General features: G+C 35.1%; 1 protein-coding gene across 1 annotated transcript in view; it reads left to right on the forward strand.

The window, feature by feature from the left end:
• Positions 1-2964: 2964 nt before the first annotated feature.
• scn1laa (sodium channel, voltage-gated, type I-like, alpha) overlaps positions 2965-22461 on the forward strand; it is a 38099-nt gene continuing 18602 nt past the window's right edge. The window contains exons 1-11 of the mRNA XM_059342419.1: positions 2965-3113; positions 8471-8796; positions 9406-9524; positions 9678-9767; positions 9854-9982; positions 11721-11812; positions 13561-13758; positions 15267-15336; positions 15455-15596; positions 20148-20354; positions 21356-21625. Coding sequence (XP_059198402.1) covers positions 8524-8796; positions 9406-9524; positions 9678-9767; positions 9854-9982; positions 11721-11812; positions 13561-13758; positions 15267-15336; positions 15455-15596; positions 20148-20354; positions 21356-21625 — 1590 coding nt within the window. The 5' untranslated portion in view covers positions 2965-3113; positions 8471-8523. The remainder of the gene's footprint in view (positions 3114-8470; positions 8797-9405; positions 9525-9677; positions 9768-9853; positions 9983-11720; positions 11813-13560; positions 13759-15266; positions 15337-15454; positions 15597-20147; positions 20355-21355; positions 21626-22461) is intronic.

Here is a 22461-nt window from a genome sequence, read left to right on the forward strand (position 1 = left end):
TTTGTGTCTTTTTTTTAGTCATTTTGTGTCTTTTATAGTCATTATGTGTCTTCTGTGGTGTTTTTTTTGGTCGTTCTGTCTTTTCGTTTTGTCTTTTTTAGTCATTTTGTGTTTTTTTTGGTCATTTTGTGTCTTTAGTCATTTTGTGTCTTTTATAGTCATTATGTGTCTTCTGTGGGGGTTTTTTTGGTCGTTCTGTCTTTTCGTTTTGTCTTTTTTTAGTCATTTTGTGTCTTTATTTGGTCATTTTGTGTCTCTTTTTAGTCATTATGTGTCTTTTTTTTTGTCATTTTGTGTCTTTTTTTGTCATTTTGTGTCTTTTTTGGTCCTTTAGTCCAACATAAAATGTGATTTAGAATATTTTTTTGACTTTCAAAACACTCATGCTCACTAAAGAATTTTAAATGTTGCAAATGTCAACAAAGGTTGCAAATATAACATATACAAGGGTAATACATTGGTATACAAGTCACATTATATTTTGACGTAGGCATAATAAATCCGCTTAAGTCACACACTTGACATATATTAGTTTAAACAAGGATAACACATACTATTTTTCAGTTGATATAGAGTTTATGTCAGTAATCAAAATCTGTCAAGTAACTAAAACCATCATATAAATGTAGTGATGTAAAAAGTCCAATATTTGCATCCAAAATGGATTAAGGTAGAAGTATAAAGAAGCATAAAGTACAAAAACCTCAAATTATACTTAAGTACAGTACAGTACATCAGTAAATGTATATACTTCATTAGATGGAGAAAAGAAAATAAGCAGCATAAGAGTACTTGGGTATTTATTTGTATTTTTGTACCCTCATAAACAAGGACTCCCCCACCTCACAATGAATGAATGAATGAATGAATGAATGAATGAATGAATTAATTAATTAATTAATTTCATGCCTTGAGCTAAACCTGAGAACACTGTAATACAAAGTGAATCACAAGTAGTGTCTGACTTCAAAACATATAATTTTAACACTGCAGCAGACTGGTGTTATTATATCAACTTCTGATAAACTGGTTGCACTTTGAAAGCTGAAGCCAAAATATGAATTAACACACACACGGAAATTAGGAATTAAAGGATTGAAAGATTTTGCTGCAAAGCTGATTGCCCTTTGTTCTGGGACCAAAATGATTAAAGAATAAGGGAGGAATTGTTCATATGCGGCACATTAGAAAAAGGGACTGTTTCTTCAGAATTGTGGAAATTTGGGGGTGGAATGTTATTAATCTAGGTTAGAAGTTCTTTCTGTTTAAAAAAAAAAAAAAACACATTTGCTTTGCAAAGAAAGTAGTGGAGGAATAAAAAAGTATGAGGGGAAAATTGATATTTAATGCTTTTGTAAGTCTACTATTCCACACAAACATATGGAAATAAACAAGATACACAAGCAGAAGCACTTCAGTGAAGTGGAGAGTGTCCTTATATTGGCTCACAACTACATTTATAAATGTTCAACTATCATGATTATAAATGCTAACTAGTTAAAATGATCATGCTATAATTTGTCTCATATCATGAACACGGATGGACATTTCTTGGACCAAACCTTTATGTTCTGTTTTCTTAAAATTATTTCTATATGATATGTTAAATTGTTCTGAAAAAATCTTAAAAAGCATTATATGTGATACTCGTACTCCTTATTTATTTATTTGCTCCACATAACAATTTTAATATTTTCCCCAGACTATACTCTTTTTTTCCTCTGTAGCTTATATTTTTTTAATGCATTTTTGTAGCTTATTGAAACTTTTCATTATGAAGCCTATTTTGATACACACACACGCAAAAATACATATAGGGAGTATATTATTAGTTACTGGTGTTGCTCAATATTGTGAGGGCTGCTTGAAAAAAAAAAGTGGCTGTTGCACTTGATTTGAGGACCTCTCTGACATAGAGACATTATGTAAGTACTTACGTTTAAGTATTATAGTGATGCAGTTTTTATGCAAGCATCATATTGATGATTTCATGTTTTGTATATATTTTTTTGAATCTGTAAAGTAACTATAGCTTTAAAATAATAGTGGATGAGTCAAACGGAGAAAAAAGAAAAACACCAGTACAGTAAACATTCTATATTTAGGTCATAATAATAATAATAATAATATGAATAATAATAACTTTGTTTATAAAGCACCTTTAAAAACAGCATTGCAGGAAGTTCATTTGCATGACACCCAAAAGTTAATTTAACAGAAAAACAAACAGAAAGGCAGAAGAAAAACTAAATTAGATGAGAAAAAAACAAAAGCAAAGAGGAGAAAATTCAAATTAAAACAAAAAAGACCGCAAACTCAAGCTTTTTAACTATCAAGTTAGAGAAATTTCAAAATAAAAGTCTCTTTTTGACCGTGAAATAACTACATAACATTTGTGCTTCAACTTAGTGACAATGCAGCCTGTTTCCACCAGGTGGCATCAGACTCACAGTGAATGCTACTAACAGTCAATCACCAGAACTTCACAAAATCAAACATTACTCAGTCATTTTGGAAAAAAATATATAGTTTGACAAAAACAATGTGCTAAGGCTGCAGAGTGACGTGTTGCTTCCTGACTTCAGGCTGTAATGACGTTTGCCCCTGCTCGCTCTGACCCCCTTTCTGTTCCACACAAACACACACACACACACAAACAGTCTGATTCATAGTTGTGGCTTTAGCTTTCAGCTTCGGATGCAAACCGGATTGGACACATCTTTATTCCCGACAATTACGAACGATAATGTCCACCACAATATCATCTCCAGAGCCATACTGTCATCTCTGCCCTCACTGGGCTCCAGGAACATCCGGGAGGGAGCACACAAGTCCACTGCTCTGACTCTGACGGAGGGCGGATGAAACACACACACACACACACACACACACACACACACACATGCACACACTATCTCTCTCCAACTCTCTCTCTCTCTCTCTCTCTCTCTCTCTCGTTGATATCGTGGAAATTACCAGTTCAGCGTTGGGAGAAGCGTCAAAACACTTTAAACGGACGGACAGGTTTATTCCAAACTACATTTTATACAAACTGAAGCTATTTTACGCTATTTTGTTTTTATTTTTCACCTATTGAGGATGGAAAACTGATGGTAAGTTAACAGCATCTGTTAAAGTTGTATCTGAGTGCTTTTATGATAGGAAATTAGGCGGAAATGGACTAAAAGTACGTTTATTTATGAAGGATATGTGGATATATAGAGTCATGCAGTTGAAGTTGCTAATTAGCTGTTATTATCTATCTATCTATCTATCTATCTATCTATCTATCTATCTATCTATCTATCTATCTATGGATGTTTTCCTTTTGTCAAATTATTTAATATCCATATATTTAAATTTAAATGACTGTGCCTGAGGGCTTTCACACTTGGCGATCTGATGCCACCTCTGTGGCCCATATAATATTTCTTTTTAATCTTTTATGTTGTGTTGAAGGCCTGTATGGGGGGAAAAAGTGATTGATCTCTTGTACTTAATGTGGACAACGACTAGAGTGCAAATTATGGGCTACAATATGCTTCTGAAGTTAATGGGCATGGCAGCAACTATTAGCCCACACTCCATCTTAGACGACTTCCTGCTTGCATGACTGTCAACATCATTATTAGATTGCTGTCAATTAGAGATTAGACTGCTCTGTTTTCTCTCTGTCCAGACTGCATACACACAGACACACAGACACACACAGTTGAGCCTGTCACTTTGTACGTTAAATACAATAGTTTATGGGAAAGATGTGTGTTGACAGCTCCTCATCATCAGCTATTTCGCCAACGCCCTGAATGAGCAGATCTGTTCCCTGATCCTGTAGTCTGTGAGAGGCAGCAGTAAGAAGCATTAGTTGGGAGCACTTAAAAGCTGTGAGTGGGTCCCTCAGGAGCCCACTGATAGTGAACTGTGATCAGTCTGTATACAGGTATTTTACAGGTTAGGTATCCTGCTCTGCTTTAGTCACTCAAGTGATCTTCCAGCTGTGCAGCTCAGTTTTAGGCCTGTTAAAGTGGTCGACATGCAGGCGAGGATTAACCCAAAGTCCAACTTATATTAGAGTGCGTCAGTCTAAATTAAAGGCACTCACATGTCTGTGATTGTTCCATCTGTCCTAACTGTTCAAGTAGAGATCTCTTGACGATGTGAGTGCACTGGTGGAGGAAGTAATCAGATCCTCCAACACCACACAGGAAACTTACTGTTTCAAGTAAAAGTCCGCCATTGACAATTTTAAGTAGAAGTAAGTATACTCAGGATAATGCACTTTATGTATTACAAGGAAGTTTGAACTGTTACATAATACATTTTATTAGAGTAATTTGGTGATTTTTTTGCCATTATTTTTTTTCTTTGGTTTGTAAAAAAAAGCCATAACAATTACACTGCGTGTTTTTTTTCCAGCCGATAGTCAACCTGAACCTTATTAAAAATACATAATAAATAAATAAATAATAAGGTCCTTAAGGTCAAAATAGTTTGCTTTATTTTCTGTCAGCCAATTGTATTGTATTTGTTGTTAGGCACAGCAGTTTAATCGATTACAAAGCATCATATTTTATGAGTTCTTTATGTTTTTGACAACAAAAATCGCAATTTGTAAAAGTATGTGTACATATATACACTGACACTGAGTTCCTCCACAAAGAATCATGCTTTAAACTTTACCTTCAATTTAAAATTTTTAAATGTTGTCGTTACCATAATAAAAAATGACTTATTGACCCAAAAAAATCTTTGTCAACTAAGACCAAACTTACCAATTAGTCCGCTAATTGACTAAGAGGTATCAGCCATAATAGGATCTTTTCACAGCCAGTATATAGAGGATAGATGATTTCATCACCTATAAATCTTTCAGTAGACAAATATGCGTATTTGTTTTGTCTAGAGACAGGAAATCTATAAAACTATCCTTTAACCATCATCCTAAGTCCATCATCCACTGAGATACTGATTCCCCTGGAATATTATACTACACCTTGTGACTCCTTCTTTACCTTTGTAAGAGCCTCGCTGTTCTCCTGTTCTCCTGCTTGTTGGAATTGTGATTTCAATATTCACTTTCAAGATGTGTGTAGGATTCTCAAGGCAGAACTGTGGTGAGAATGTGAACCAATTTGATGTGCAGAGCACCATGCTTTAGAATAAGACTCTGGTTTTGGAAAATGTTTTGTCTTTAATTGTACAATCAAAATAAATGATTTAATGCCAATATAATTTGGGTTTAGTATAAGTCTTTCACTTATTATAATAATAATATTAATAATAGTAATAATTATACATTTTATTTATAGAGCGCTTTTCATGGTACACAAAGACGCTTTACAGTAAAAACAGTTAAAAGTGACTTCAGTCTAGGGCTGGGCGATATGGACCATAAGTCATATCCCGATATATTTTGGCTGAATATTGATATATGATATGTATCCCAATATTTTTTATTGCAAAGTGAGAGCTAATGTTCAGTCAAAGTCAAATATGACATGTCACAAGTAGTTTTGTTGAAACTGTTTATTTAAGTGAACATAAATACTGTATACCACCGGAAGTAACTTTTTTTAAAATCTAAGCTCCGTAAAGTGCACATTTAAATAATAAAAAATCTTAAATAAAAATAGCCTATGAAATAAAATCGTATTTCTTTTTCTGAAATAAATATATTTATATGAGTAAAGAATAAGGGACATTTTAAAAATATATCGATATATTTTTATATGGATATATCGCCCAGCCCTACTTCAGTCCATCACAAACAATCTCTTTCCTAATCTGAGTTCTAAGAAGCATTTTGAGGTCTATCAAATTAAGTTTTGAAATGAGCAATATACATTAAATATTCAAGCTGAGTTTATGTTTCTCACTTCCTGAGTGTTTAATATACTTATAAGTGTATCAGAAGGCCCAAGTGTAAGGTCAGTGATCACTTAAAGCTCATCAGCCGGACACAGCTGAATATATGGTGAGTAACAAACGCCAAACTAATGTGTTGACATCCTGTTCCAGCGTCAGTTGAGGGAAACAAATGTATCCATTTTAGGTCAGTCGGCACAAGGTCATGATGCGGACAGGTTGCAGATAAATTGAAGTGGGCCTATTTGAAGCTTCAAAGTGGCAGCTCATATCTCGAGTTGTGCGTTATGAGTTGGGAACAGATTGACAGAACGATGCATACCTCTTTATAGGTTAGTCACCCCCGGTTGACCTTGTTGCATGAACATCAAAACTTTAGGAGAAGTTATGAGAAGTTCGTCTTCTCTCTTAGTTGTTCCGTTTAACCAAGACTATATTGTATTTCCCTAAATAGTTTCAGTACATACAGTTGTGGAAAAAATATTTTTTAATGGCTGGTACAACTGAAAGTATACTAATTTGGACAAATATAATGATAACATCAAATATAGCTGATAAGAGTTTAATTTCAGAGCTGATATCTAGCCATTTTCTATGGTTTTCTAGATAATAACCAATATCATTATCTTTATGCAGAAGAAAGCTATGGCCTTAGTACTCACTGTGTTTATAATGTATGGTGCAATGTAACAAGAGGCTACACTTCTTACTCTTATCTATAAGGGTGTGTACATGTGTATATCATAATATATTTATTTATGTGTTGCATGCATAAAGACCACAGGGAGCATAGCAGAGAATAGTTGCACCATGAACAATATCATACATTCAAGTGTGCACTGACCAAAACCCCTACAAAGACAGTAAAATCTATCCTGTAATTTGCACAATTCTGTAATTTTATTTTTTTTTAAAACCATAACCCAGTGTATGTGGAAATGATTGTTTTGTTTGTGAGAAAAATATTAGAAAGCACATTTTTTGCTTTAGTGTGCTTGTGCTGGAGCTTGTCCTATTCCCTGACAGACACAGATGCAGGTAATTTAATTAAAGTGTGTATAAAGAGAAGGCCAGTCTCTCTGGTCCTACACAAAGGTTAATCCCAGGTCTATAGGTGTATTGTTTTAAATTGAATTCTATTGGACTGTGTAGATGGCTTATTTTGATAATATGAGTAATACAACAGATGAATATGATGCAAACAACATATTGTACTGGCAAAGGCTTGCACACTGCATTTAATACCTCCAACAGTTAAGTCATTGGTCGTCTTCCTGTCTAGAGACGACACTGATGCACCAAATGATCATTTCTCTGTTCATCTTTCAACAACCATATTAAGTATTAATGGATGCTGATATTGTGCAATGCAAAAATCCTTTGATCAAAATCCAGTTTAAATTAGTAAGTAACTGCTTTGTATGTCTCTTTTGTCTCTCTATACAGCTGTGTGTGTACTGTGTCTCTCGGTGTAAACATGACATTAAAGAAAACAAACATAAATGGATTAGTACTAAAGGGGCCTTGAGGACACACATATGAAGAGACACATACTAATCAACCAGACACTAAATTGGCCACAAAGGGACATAAAATGACTAAAAAAAGACAGAAAACAACTATAAAGAGACAAAAAATTACCTAAAATGCCCCAAAACAATTACAAAAACAAAGACAATGACACACAGAGAGACTTGGCAACTACAAATAGACACACCACAACTCTAAAGAGGCAAAACAACTCTAAAGTCTGTGTGTCCTCATCCTGTGTTTGCCTTTTGCATGTCTGTGCCCTGAGGTCCCTGGTCTCATAATCCACCCATGCATGCAAACCATGTGCACAGATGTATATTAAAAGTCACAGCTTTTTTTTCTTCTTTTTTTCTTGTAGTTGGACCTACCTTTGTTGTTGTAATTACATCACACATGTACAACCCACCCTGTGCTGTGGGCAGTTGATTGACTAGTGAGTTTGTGATTGATTTCTTGCATCACAGACTCATGTGTGGAAGTATTCTATTACACTATTACATTCAGATCAGGCAGAAGCTCTCAGCGGCAGGGCAGCCACAGAGATGCAGTGCAGTCTGTAGTGCGTTCATATTTAATACTGCATAGGTCTGCCTAACACATCATACCAGTCAGGCCTATTAGCAGGATGAATCTATTCCTCCTCTGTCTCACTGCTCTGAGGGGAAAGCGGACTCTTTTCATTTTGAGGGATGGAGGAGAGGAGAGAGAATCTCACCTGGAATTGATCATTGTCATGTCAAATCTTAATTTTATCTACAGAAGAGCAGGTAATTAGATCTAATTTTACCATAGCTGGCAGGAATTTATGTGTATGACAGCCATCTCCAGGCTCATTATAGCCTGCCACTTCCTGAGATGATGATCTCTGGCCGAAGAACAGAACCACACCCACCTTCTCCTCCTCCTCTCCATTTGAAGCAGTTCTAATCTGCCAATTTGAAATTTGCTGCCAGTGCCAGGAAGGCTTTCAATTATTTATTTCCAATAAAAATAATAATAATAAAAAAAACCTTTAATGTGAGATGTTGTCAACCTGTAATAGGAGCTTCTTTTTACTGTTCTGACCCCGCAGGCCTTTCTCATGTTGGAGGCTAGCTGTTCACTCTGAAGGTGCAGGATGAAAAGATGGCACAGCTGCTTGTACCACCAGGTCCAGACAGCTTCCGCCCCTTTAGTCGCGAGTCTCTCAAAGCCATCGAGAGCCGGATCGCTGAGGAGAAAGCTAAGAAGCCCAAGAGAGAGAAGGGAGAGAAGAAAAAACGCAATGATGAGAATGAGATCAAGCCCCGCCGTGACCTGGAGGCGGGCAAACCCGTCCCTCCTTTGTATGGGGACACACCTAAAGGCTTGGTGTCAACACCGCTGGAGGACCTGGATCCCTGCTACTTCAATCAGAAAGTAGGTCGGCTTGATTTCAAACTTGAGCATGAAGTCTAAAGAGTTTGATTTTTTTCTTAACTGTGTTAACATATGGGTATTATATATGGTTTAATGGCAGTGTTGTCATCTTGAATCTTGGATGACAGTATGTTGAAATGAGTCCTAAAGTCCTCAGAAGAACTCTCTGATGAATAGTTCAAAGTAACCACATTAAAGTCATGGAAAAATATATTAATCCACCCTTGTTTTCTTCAGTTTCTTGTTCGTTTTAATGCCTGGTACAACTAAATGTACATTTGTTTAGACAAATATAATGAAAACAACAAAAATAGCTGATAAGAGTTTAATTTAAGAGCTGATATCCAGACTTTTTCCATGGTTTTCTTGATAATAACCAAAATCATTATAAAGAAAACCATGGAAAATGTCTAGATATCAGCTCTTAAATGAAACTCTTATCAGCTATTTTTGTTGTTATCATTATGTTTGTCCAAACAAATGTACCTTTAGTTGCACCAGGCATTAAAATGAACAAGAAATTCAAGAAAAAAGGGTGGTCTAATATTTTTTTCCATGACTGTATATTGTCATTTGTTATTTTTTAAACATTCTGTCTTTTGCCGTCAGACTTTCATAGTATTAAACAAAGGAAATTACATCTTCCGCTTCAACGCCGATCCTGCCTTGTACCTCCTGAGCCCCTTCAACCTTATTAGAAGAATATCAATAAAGATTTTGGTACACTCATATCCTTTCATCAAGATGTTGATCTAATTTAATGAGCATAAATATGTTGAGTCACTCTGGTTACTATTCTATATCCATGAACCGTTTACAGAAGGAACAAAAACTGTTAATTCTCCAATAATATAAGTGGTTTCCTTGACAACTGCCTGCACATTGTTCAGTATGGTGATCATGTGCACTATCATCGCCAACTGTGCATTTATGACCATGAGTCCACCGCCTGACTGGGCAAAGAATGTAGAGTAAGTTTCCCATGATTTACACTTTGAACCATAAGGTCATATATGAACAATGAAAATGTGCTTTAACTACATTTTGTTTCCAACAGGTACTCATTTACTGCAATCTATACTCTGGAATCCCTCATCAAAATTTTAGCTCGAGGGTTCTGCATAGGGAAGTTCACGTTTCTAAGAGATCCCTGGAACTGGCTGGACTTCAGCGTCATTGTCATGGCGTAAGTTCACGTTCAGTCAGTCACAATGATGCTTAAAGGGCGGTTCTTTTCCCCCAAAAGTTTACACAAGTTTTAGTGGTTTCTCTGTAGTAACAAATGCGACAGTTGTGTCAAAATGTGTTTAATTACTTACATATTTATTACCTGTTATAATTCAGTTCAAGAGTGTTTTTTTCAGCCCAGTCTCCTATATAAATATAAATATATATACAGCTCTGGAAAATTAAGAGACCACTGCAAAATGATCAGTTTTGCTGGTTTTACCATTTATAGGTATGCGTTTGAGTAAAAATTTTGTTTCATTTTATAAAGTGCTGACAACATTTCTCTCAAATTTGAAATGACAATACTACCATTTAGAGCAGTGATTCCCAACAGGGGGGGCGCCAAAGATCCACGGGGGGTGGCGAAGCCCTCTTGATTTTAAGGGATGTAATAAATCTATTGTGTTAAACATAGATGAGTCAGCATTTAATTCATTAGTGGGACAAAAACAACTAAATGAGGGCTACATTAAACGTTAATTCATTTATTTAAATAGAAAAATCACTATAGATAAGTCTAAAAATATAGGCTATATCGCGAGAATAAGGACGTGTAACATCCCTCCTGCAGTATACACAGGTAACCTCACCTAGCGGTAACCTCGCCTAGCGGTAACCTCGCCTAGCGGTAACCTCACCTAGCGGTAACCTCGCCTAGCGGTAACCTCGCCTAGTGGTAACCTCACCTAACAACAGAAACAAAGAGCTAATTGAAAAATAGCGAAGCGTCAGGGAGACGAAAATACTGAATATCTCAAAAAGAAAAAGAGAGGGTACCATGAAAGTCACATTGAGTTCGGCTTCATAGAAGCAATGGCCAAGGGGGGTCGTCAAAGTTTACAATGGTAAAAATGTGGGTCCCTCAAGGAAAAGGTTGGGAACCACTGATTTAGAGCATTTATTGGCAGAAAATGACAACTGGTCAAAATAACAAAAAAAGATGTGTGGTGTTTTCAGACCTTGAATAATGCAAAGAAAACATATATTTTAAAACTATTCATTTTAAAACAACACAAGACTAGCATTTTAACTTAGGAGTTTAGAAATCATTATTGGTGGGATTAACTCACAAGCAGTGGTTTTTATAATCTTTCTCATAAAATAAGATTTGGTTCAGGTAATCAGCTGATCAGTGTCTCATTAAGGAGAATGGCTTGTGTTGGAATCGAACACTGTCTTAGATGTAGAAATGCTGATTTAAGAAACATTTGTGAGAGTGGTCTCTTATTTTTTCAGAGCTGTATATCACATTAAAACAATTGAAATTGTAGGAAACAGCAGACAATGCAGCATAACCATTTGTGTGAATGTGCCAAAGCATTTTTAATTTGTTCAAAAGAGGTTGAACAAGTAGTTTTGAGAATTCTGATATGGGAAATGTACCAAAGAAACTGAGAAACTGTAACAGTGGCATTGCCATTGTCTTTATTATGAAGGAACATGTCACTCGGTGTTTGTGGAGAACATTAGAGGTCTGTGGCACAAGGGGAATTGTTAATTTTGGTCTTTTTATGTGATTTGTTCACAATAAGAACAATATAGTTTTTTTAGCATTTACTCCACATGGTGCATCTTAATACTCATCACAGTGACTTTATTATATCACCACCACTTTGCATGTACAATGCACATTTAATGTTGTCTGTATTGTTGTCTAAGTCAATATTCTCTAGTAATTCTAAGTTTCCCTGCAGGTATCTAACAGAGTTCTTGCCCCTTGGCAATTTCACAGCTCTTCGCACATTCAGAGTGCTGAGAGCCTTTAAAGCTATTTCAGTTATCCCAGGTAAGCAGTAGGAGCAAGTGCATGTTAATTAGCCTCTTCCGCGATTCCCCTCCTGTGATTGTTTTTTATGTGGGACTCTCCCTGCCCCCACCTGTTCACCTCCTTATCACAGATGCGTCACAGAGTTGTTCCAGCAATCTAAAATGTCACAATCCTAAAAACAATCTTGGGCATCCCCAGTGAGATACAGTTTAAACAGGTGTTTCTTCAGGTTTTTGAGTCCAGCTGCTTGACTCTCATGCATTGTGTAGCCACTGACGGCAGGAAAATTAAAGCTTGAATGGTCTTGTGTGTATTCCCAGCTCAGGATCCACAGGCAATTAGAAGATTTAGTTTGCATAGTTACTCTGTGAGATCTGTGCCATTTGCTTATTTGTTGTCACTAATTTGCTTCTTGCGTTTCTCGCACTATTCCTTGGCAGTTATTTGCTCATATTTGAGTATATATGTAAACTGTGGTGATGGTGTATTCATTACTACATTTACATCATCATTGACTACATGATACTAATTTCCTATGTTACATAATTTTGTCTCATCAGTAGACTAATAAACAGTAGATTGATAAACAGCCAAAAAATATACAATAGAAAGGGTTGGCTTAATACGTATTTTTTTCCAGTATTTCTAGTGTTTGCTATTAAAATGTTTTTTTAAAATGTTGCTTACATTATAGAGTGAAAAAGCTTTTTCTATAAAGGGGAACTCCACCAGTTTCAAAATAAAAGCCTATTGTGGCACCAAAGACCGCAGAAAGTTTGATAAATAGCCTCAAGTGATGAGTCAGCATTGGGGCTGATGACTAAAAGTTTTAAAAATAAAAATAAATGTTCTGGTAGAAACTCAAAATACTGATGATTCTGATATTTACACATTATGTCCCCTTTAACCCATAAGAACCCAAACCTATTTATCCTTGAAGGAAAATTATGGGGATATACCACAGACCAAGTGGACCACATAGAACACATTTATGATTAAAAAAAAATTATGTTTGATATTTCTTATTTTAAAATAAATAAACTAGACACCTTTTCTGCTCACAGAAACACAAATTTGCCTTTTCCTCTGCATCTCCACAACATTTATGAAAATTGTGACAGGATAGGATAGGATTATGTTTTGTTTATATTTGGTCAAATGTACTTTAAATTGAACAGTAGAGCATAATATTAATTTAAAATAATTTAAACAGTGAAAATAATTAAGTGGCCTATTACATTTTTGTTATTGTGACGAATACGCCACATCAGGTTTTCCATTTTTAGATTAAAAGCCCGATGTGACGTATATGTCACAGCGATATTCTTGTTACTTTTGTAATATTAATTTGTTCAGGAAATTTGATTGGAACAGGTTAAATGCAATACAGGACCTTAACGGGTTAGAGTTGTTAAATGGGTTTAAACTTAGCCGAGTAACAAAAAATAAGCTTTTTAAATTAACTACTTTTTTTGGAGAAGTCACTTCTTGTCAGTCACACAGACTTGCTGAGAGATTTAATGGGTTAAGGTGAAGCATAAAGCTGAATATGGGAGATTATAGAACATTTAAAGTGTTTGTTACACACATGTCAGCATGGGTTCTTATGGGTTAAATGTCTCATTGTTAGCCCAACAGTGTAACAGAAATGCAGTGCTGAATGGATGTAGCACCCAGTTAAAGACAGAACTCTCTGGCATCACTTTTATTGTTCATCTTGATGGTGTCTTTTAATCGAGTGTAACAAGTGATTCTGTATCTGACAGGCCTGAAGACCATCGTTGCTGCGCTGTTTCAGTCAGTGAAGAAGCTCGCTGATGTCATGATCCTCACCGTGTTTTGCTTGAGCGTCTTTGCCCTCATAGGGTTACAGCTGTTTATGGGCCATTTAAGGAACAAGTGTGTACTGATATATTACGCAAATATCAGCACTGTCAACGAGACTGAGCATAACCTCAACGAGAGTGAGTATTTAAAAACAAATCATTAAAGATATGTTTGTCAAGGAAACACGGACGTACTGTCATGAAAAAAGTTATTAGACTATTGTTTTCTTTAAATTCTTTAATGGCTGCTACGTCTAAAGGTACGTTTGTTTTGACAAATATAGTGATAACAAATATAGATAATAAGAGTTTAATTTAAGAGCTGATATCTAGACATTCTCCATGTTTTTAAAAAAAATAATAACCAAAATCATTATCAAGAAAACCATGGAAATTGTCTAGATATCAGCTCTTAAATTAAACTCTTATGACCTATTATTATTCTTATGATTATGTTTGTCCAAACAAATGTACCTTTAGTTGTACCAGACATTAAAATGAACAAGAAATTAGAGAAAACAAGGGTGGTCAAATATTTTTTTTCCATGACTGTATGTGATTAAAAATGTTTTAAATGTTTTGTTCTCCACTTTATTAGGCAGATCTAATGCAATCAAATACATAATATACAATATATTCAATCTATGTGAAACTTGGTATTTCATTTCTCTCGACTTTCTCAAACACATTGTACTTTCTGAGGTTATCTTTATTGATGCTGTACAGTATTGGACTGTATAATAATGAGATGTATTATTTTGTCATCGTCGTTGGGGTGGATGAAACATTAGAAACACCATTCAGTATAATGGCTCCTACTTTAACAACGCTACCACAGCCTTAAAAACAGCAAGAGTGACTCTTTTCTGACCCAAAAAAAACTCTACAAGATTCAAGATTTAATGCAGCTCTTTTGTACTTGATTGTGTTAGATTGTAGAGATATATACACTGTAAAAAAAACAAAAACTTGTTGTTTTTACGGTAAAAAAAACCGCAGCTGTGGTTGCCAGAACTTTGCCTTAATAAATACAATAGAACTTTTTTCAATATTATGGTAAAATTATATTAGCACTGTTGATTTCACGTTTAAGGTTGCCATTTCATTCCATTTTTTACTATATAAATAAAAGTTTTTTCCATCAAAAGAAACGTTGTTCTGCCATATAATTGACAAGAAAAAATGAAAATGCATAAATTAAAGATTTTACCATTAAATATTACAGTATATTTCCGTTGGAGAGCTGGTGTTTAGTACATTTAACAGTGAGAAAAAGTATTTTTTACAAAAGATAAATGCAAAAATTACAGTGGTGGCTTGTATATATATTACATTAAATTATTATATATCATATCATATTACAATGTTTTTTACAGTGGAGTAACGTATTTTTCAAAAAACAAAACTGTAAAAAATACTGTTTTGGCTAATATATACATTTACGGTGTTTCATTGTTACTGAAACTGAATTAACTACATTTTTTATGTTACAGCTTTTACTGTCGTGGTTTAGCAGTTTTTCCAAAGACATTTTTTTTTTACAGTGTAGTAACATTATAATTACATTATATTATAATTAATTTGTCTTTTTTTTTTTTTTGCAACTACCGCTTACATCACTCTGTAATTTTCCTATTCCCCATTAGGTAATTATTATAAACTTCCCGGCAGACGTGATCCATTGCTTTGTGGAGTCGGTCCTGGTACATCAGGGGGGTAAGCTTATATCCAAACAAGAAGGATGGATGCTACATGTAATGTCCATAATCATTGTATGATGCATTCCTTTACCATACAGTCCTTCTGGTCCGATCAGACTTTCTGTTTGTTGCAGGCTGTGTCCAGAGGGCTACGAGTGCAAAAAAGTGGGGAGGAACCCGGACTATGGTTACACCAGTTTTGATTCATTTGGTTGGGCCTTCCTCTCTCTGTTTAGACTGATGACACAGGATTACTGGGAAAACCTTTACCAGCAGGTAGGCAGTCGAATTAGGTTATTATAGTAAATGAAAACTAACGAAATAACGAAAACTAGAATTGAAAAAACATTTTCAATAACTGAAATAAAAATAAAACTGAGAGATTTTTAAAAAACTAAAACTAACTAAAATTATAGTGAAAATGTCCTTCATTTTCGTCTTTTTTTCATACGTAAACCTTTCTTGGTTTTATGACCTAGTAAACTTATTGGGGCTGAGATGGATAATAAAAGGAAACTAGAAAATTTCCTCTGGGGAAATTTTGTAAGGGCCACGGGGGCTACTGCCGGTGTGTGTGTGTGTGTGTGTGTGTGTGTAATTAAAATCACATAAAGTTACGGGGGCTACTGCCGGTGTGTGTGTGTGTGTGTGTGTGTGTAATTAAAATCACATAAAGTTACTGTGTGTGTGTGTGTGCGCGTGTGTGTGCGTGCATGCGTGCGCGTGTATGCATGTGTGAGGAGTGTGTGCACTTACGCGCATGTGTGTGTGTGTGTGTATCTGTAACTGTAATCACATCAAAGATCAAAGGCAATCAGATCAAAGCAATCAACAGAATTAACTGACACCTGTTAATGAAAGAGTGACAGCAGCCAGAGGTGGACTGAAATTTGTGGCCTCGAACAGAAAGCATTTTTGGCAAAACCATAATACCTATCATTGATCCGACTTCACTTTGAGCGTCCCGAGTTCTTCCTGAACGTCTACATGTGATTTTTTTTTAAGAAAAATGAAAAAATAGCTTTGTTAGAGCGATCTAAAAAAACTTTTTTTTCAGAAATCTTCCTGTGTTTTTAATATGGGAGCCAATGAGGCTGTTGATGCGTGTTGATGGCACATCTGTGCGTCGTACGCCCAAACTATAACTCTGACAGCTTTACCAGAGGATTGTGAGTGAGAAGACAAATTTTCCTACGTTTCTATGTAAAAATTATTTCTGTAGAGTGGAATTTGCGGCCTGGAGCGCAGTTTTCAAATTTATTTTTTGACAATTTTTTCTCTCCCTCTACACTCTGGCGATGATGTCACACACTGTTACACGAACATTCCGTGCAATACACACCCATTATAATCTCAGAATTTCTCCAAAAATGATCATGGTCATTGAACAGGGATTGATAAAAAACTATATGACCTATCGAAACGTGGATTAATACACCGATACACAAGACTTGTATCTACTGTTTAAAGTTTAAATGGAGTCTCTAGGTGTAATTATGCCGGAGGAGTAGACGTTTAAAAATCTCCAATTATTGTTCTTTTTCGCTCATTTTTTTCGGCCGTCCCATTCATTTCAATGCAAAATTTTGGGCAGTTTTTCGCGACCTATGTCGCGAAAAAATTCGTATTCTGTAGAGAAAAGAAATAGCACACCGATCCCGATCAAACCGCACGTGTTGATATATAATTTGTCCTGCAACTCTTCAAATTGTAGGACTAGTAGCGGGACGAAATGCGTCCGGAAGAGGAATAAGAAAAAACCCACAGTATAACAGTAGTGCTCGGGGCTACAGCTATTGCTGTATGGGACCAGTGCTCGGTGCGATTGCCCCGAGGCCCTAATAAAGGAAATATTTATTGTGACTTTTTTGAATCTCGCACCCAACAAATACCCCATTACAAAAAACTAAAACTAACACTAAAACTGATAAAAACTAAACTAAAACTAAGCATTTTCCAAAAAATAAAAACGAATGAAAACTGGCAAACTCACTCTAAAGACTAATTAAAACTAACTGAATTTGAAAACAAAAAATCACAACGAAATTAAAACTAAAACTAATGAAAAATCCAAAACTAATTGGAGTGGGTGAGCTTTTTCAGGTATATAACAGATATTCATGCATGCAAAGCTTAAAAATATTAATTAACTAAATTAACTAAATGCTTTACACAACATTAAAATACAAAAAAGCTAAACATATCAATATAAAGATGATTCATTTAAAAAAATCCACCCATAGCTCATGCAATATTAACACCACAGTTAAAAAAAATATATGTGAAAGAAAGCTACTAAAACATGGCTTCAGCAACTGGCTTCCTTCACGGATAACATACATGTTTATTTCACAAAATAAAGGCAGTAAATAAAGCAGACTGGGATAATTTGCTGATAATTTTTCAATTGAAAACTGTACAAAGACCATATATATTGTTTTTAAACTGATACACTTTGATTTTCGTAAATATACACTCTGGATTTTGATACAATAAGTTATACAAGTGCATCTCAATTAATTTGAATATCATAGAAAAAAATATTTATGTAAGTTATTCAATTCAAAAAGTGGAAATAACACATTATATAGATCCATTACACACAGAAAGAAACATTTCATGTCCTAATTTATTTAATTTTTTCTGATTATTAAGATTATGGCTTACATTAAATGAAAACCTAATATAATAATATTACAAAAGACCAAAAGTATGTAAATAGTAAAATAGTAGTAAAAAGTATGTTTAATATGGAAATGAAAAGTATGTCCATCTATATGCACTCAATAGTTGGTTGGGGCTGTTTGACTTGAACTACTGTAAATGGACTTTTCCAAAATATTCTAATGCATTGAGATGCACCTGTAGTAGCAAATAGATAAATATATAGAAAGTGTAAAAAAAAAACAATTTAATAAATAACTGCATAGTTTTTTATGCTAAGGGGAAATTCCTTGCCAGATTCAGTTTTAACTTGTTTCACGAGACAATTTGATGTTTAAAGACAGCGACCTGAGGTGGTACTAAAAAGTGACCCCACCAATAACAATGATATCTAATTTGCAGGTGCTCAATTTGTTAAATATACAGTGGATTGTCATCTGCGTAAAAATTAATATGTTGTGTCTAGATATAATTTGTTCTAGTGGCAGCTTATATAGAAAGAGGAGAGTAAATGACCCACTCTCGCCAATCCACAGGTCAAAAGGCAAATTTAAACTTCAAACTGGAGAAGGGAGATTTCTGATAAAAAGGCAAAAAGAAAAAAAGAAGCCATGATTAAAAAACAAAATAAATAAATACAAGCCTTTGTCCTTAGCCCCTTCAGTTGTTGCGGTCGTGATCGTAATTGCTGATATCTGCGTGTTTCATTTGCCAGGCTGTGTTTTAGACTCTCTTTGAAGGATTTGAAGTGAAGGATTTTCCACTACTGACTCAGGCCATCACCATTTAAAGGGATGTGCTCAGGCATCACCAGCTTTAGCCCCAATATTGATCTTTAAAATACAACCCAATTTGAAATACAGGACTCTCCGTGGACATGAGTTTATATAGGGCAAGAGTAAAAAAAACACTTGAAAATCCCTCAGAACTCCCTTTAGCTCTGGTATTTGTAATCAATCAATCAGACTTTATTTGCATAGCACTTTTCATACAAGAGAGATGTAACACAAAGTGCTTTACATAAAAAAGGTGAAAGTAATAATATATATATATATATATATATATATATATATATATATATATATATATTAATAATAATAATAACAACAAAACAAGCAAACACCCTCTGCCAATTATAAACAAATCACAAATTGAGGAAGCGCAGTGAGGAAACACTGGAGGCAGATTAGAAATTAATTAGATGAAATAAATAAAAAAAATCAAGTAAGGTGAGATAAAATAAAATAAAATTTACAAAAGAAAATAATAATAATAACAAAAAGTTTTTAAAAAGCTAGATAAAAAGATATAAACAATAAATAAATAATTAAGAAGTAGAGCATGATAATATATATATATATATATATATATATTTATATATATATATATTATGCTCATGCATCTTAGTGTTACAACATTTTTTTATTTGCTACTATTTATTAGTCTATTAGTATATATATATACTAATAGACTAATAAATAGTAGCAAATAAAAAAATGTTGTAACACTAAGATGCATGAGCAGAACATTTTTTAAGAGCTGAGGTAAATTTCTTGATGAAATCCTTAACATCTTCAAGGTGAACAGTTAATTTAGTCCAGATTTTTCTGTGTAGCTCTGTTTTGTATGAAAGTAATTACCTAAACTTATGGTTGTTCCTTGATGGGTTGGTTGGTTGCTGGCCATGTGTGGTTGAAGATGCTGTATTTGTACCATCTGCTTCTCTAAATACATCAGCAGGCAGTGCTTGCTGTGTTAAGGCGGGGCTCTGTCAAAGGCAGAGCATTGTCAGGTTACAATATTGGTAATAAAAGCGTTCAAACAAACCTCTAAATGAAATGCAGGTGCATCTTGGTCCGAAGGAACAAAGATTAGTCCCTCTGTGACTCAGGCAAACACAACTTCAATGGCCCTAAAGGCAAATGGGTGTCCACTGAATAGGCCTAACATTGTAGAATCACCAAGTAGAGCAAACAGTAATACAACACTGCATTGTCTGTAATGAGGTAGCATTACCTGTTTTGTACTAACAACCAGCTATTTTGTCTGGAACATTGGACAGTCAATTTCATATATGGTAATAAGAAATACAAGATAAAAGGATAGAATTTAAAAAAAACATAATATATGGGTATAACACAACATTGTTTATTGTCCTTTCAGACGTTGCGGGCAGCGGGGAAGCCCTACATGATCTTCTTTGTGCTGGTGATATTCCTCGGTTCCTTCTACCTGATCAACCTGATCTTGGCTGTAGTGGCTATGGCCTACGAGGAGCAGAGCCAGGCCACCATGAAGGAGGAGAAGGAGAAGGAGGAAGAGTTTCAGGCCATGCTTGAGCAGCTAAAACAGCAGCAAGAGGACGCTCAGGTACCGAACAATCAAGGATCCCCATATACGTCAATGTCAAAGGACTCATTCCAATTAAATCCCATAAATGGGGGCTGCATCTTGTTTTTAGTTTGGGATTACTTTGCATTTGCAAAAGACAGTTAAGGGTTGTTTCCCAGAAATCATATCTAGCAAGCTTTAAGATAACTGGGTCAGGAGTCTTACATGGAATAAACAGCAAAGCAGTTCTACAGTACAGGTCCCTGTATCCATGATAAATAGGACTTTGTTAGTGGTGGGGGAAATATAAAGATTGTTCAGTAAATTTATTACAGCACACAGTAAAAAAAATCATGCATCGTTATTAAGTAAAAGTACATTATTAGCAAAATATACTTTAAGCATCAAAAGTATTCATACAGGCATAAAACTGCCCTTGTGAGTGTTGTTAGATTGTGACAATTTTTATGGTTGCAGTTGCAGCTGATTTTAAGTCATCTCCTCAAATTACGGTTTTAAAAAAAGGTATATGTAACCTTTCTGCATTAAAATGTAAAAAAAAAGTACCAAAACTAAACCAAACTTAACCTACGTTATATAGTCAGTTATAAACCTAGATCCATACTTAATGCCTGAATCATTTGATCACCTGTCAATGGTGTCAAATCCCCTTTGCAATATGTCAGCATTGTGGTTTTCTGACAGAAGCTGTCATAAATTGAGTATTGACCCAGTTTTAAATCATATTTGTTTTATACAATTTTTAGACCAAGGTCGTTTTAATTATATATCTTTAACATATTAAGTGTTTTAGTAATGGGAAACTTGAATCAGACATACTGTTTGTCTGCCAAACAGTATGTTTGAGGTAAAAACCTCCTGAACGAGAAGCTGACTGTAGAAACTTCATACTTTAAATGATCCCCTACAACATTGTATCCCTTTCTTCTAATTATTTCTTCTTACCGACAGACACGAGCAAAAATGGAACAATATAAAAATAAGAATAAATCATCTCACCTGTTTTTTTCCCATTCTAGGCAGCAGCAACTGCAGCTGCTGCAGAGAGCGGCGAGGCCACCGATAAAGACGGTGTCCCAGAGAGCTCCTCTGATGCCTCCAAGCTCAGCTCCAAAAGTGCCAAAGAGAGACGCAACAGGCGAAGAAAAAGGAAGGAAGAGGAAGGCAAGGGGGCCGATGAGAAGGTTCCTAAATCAGAGTCACAGGACAGTTTAAAGAAAGCTCGCTGCCGGTTCTCTGTCGATGCAAACCAGCTCAACTATGACATGAAATGCTCGTCCGTTCATCAGGTTCAGTATGATCTGTCAGTATGATTTGTCTATGTCTATGTCCTGCTGCCATGCTTTCACCTTCATCCCTCCTCAGTTTTAAAGCCCCTTTCATGCAGTGCTTTTTCATCAGCCCGTTTTACTCATGTGTATTCATTACAGTAATTTCCGAAATAGGTCAAGAATAATATATTATCAGTTTACAGTTTACATTGCAAAGTAATGTAGAAAAATACATCTACGGCGCCTGCCAAACAGAACAGAACCATGCCAGAATTAAATCAAGTTCATGCCAGTCCAAAAAAAAAAGAGATCAAAAGTTCAATCTGTTATAAATGTTATGTGTCGTAATTGAATGGAAGATATATCTAACTTTTGTCAATAAGAAGACTTACTGGCTTTTTTTTAGGCTCGCAGAGCTCCAAATGAATGACAGGGAGAGTTAATGCATTGGTAATGTGATTACCAAACTGACATTTCAGCCACAGACAGTTGTGAGCAATTCCAATTTCATGCAAAGCACAAAACATTCAGCCAGTTATTTGCATATATAGCATATATTTGCTAACCCTTCATAAGTTTCTTACACATTTTGTGATTACTTTCACTGCATGCAATTAAGCCCAAGTCATCATTTCATCCACTGCTATCATAATGACATTTTTTCCCCTTTCATCATCATCGGTACCGTCATCATCATCATCATACTCTTTTTTTCTCTTCATCAACTTCTCAATATTCTTGTTATAGTCAATCAAGATGCATTTTTTTCATGTTCCATTACCTTCATCGTCACCACGACCATAGTAATCATCATCATCACCATCATCTTCATCTTTTTTTCTTCATCACAATCA

Source organism: Centropristis striata, chromosome 10 (assembly GCF_030273125.1).
Source record: "Centropristis striata isolate RG_2023a ecotype Rhode Island chromosome 10, C.striata_1.0, whole genome shotgun sequence".
Taxonomy (NCBI): Eukaryota; Metazoa; Chordata; class Actinopteri; order Perciformes; family Serranidae; genus Centropristis; species Centropristis striata.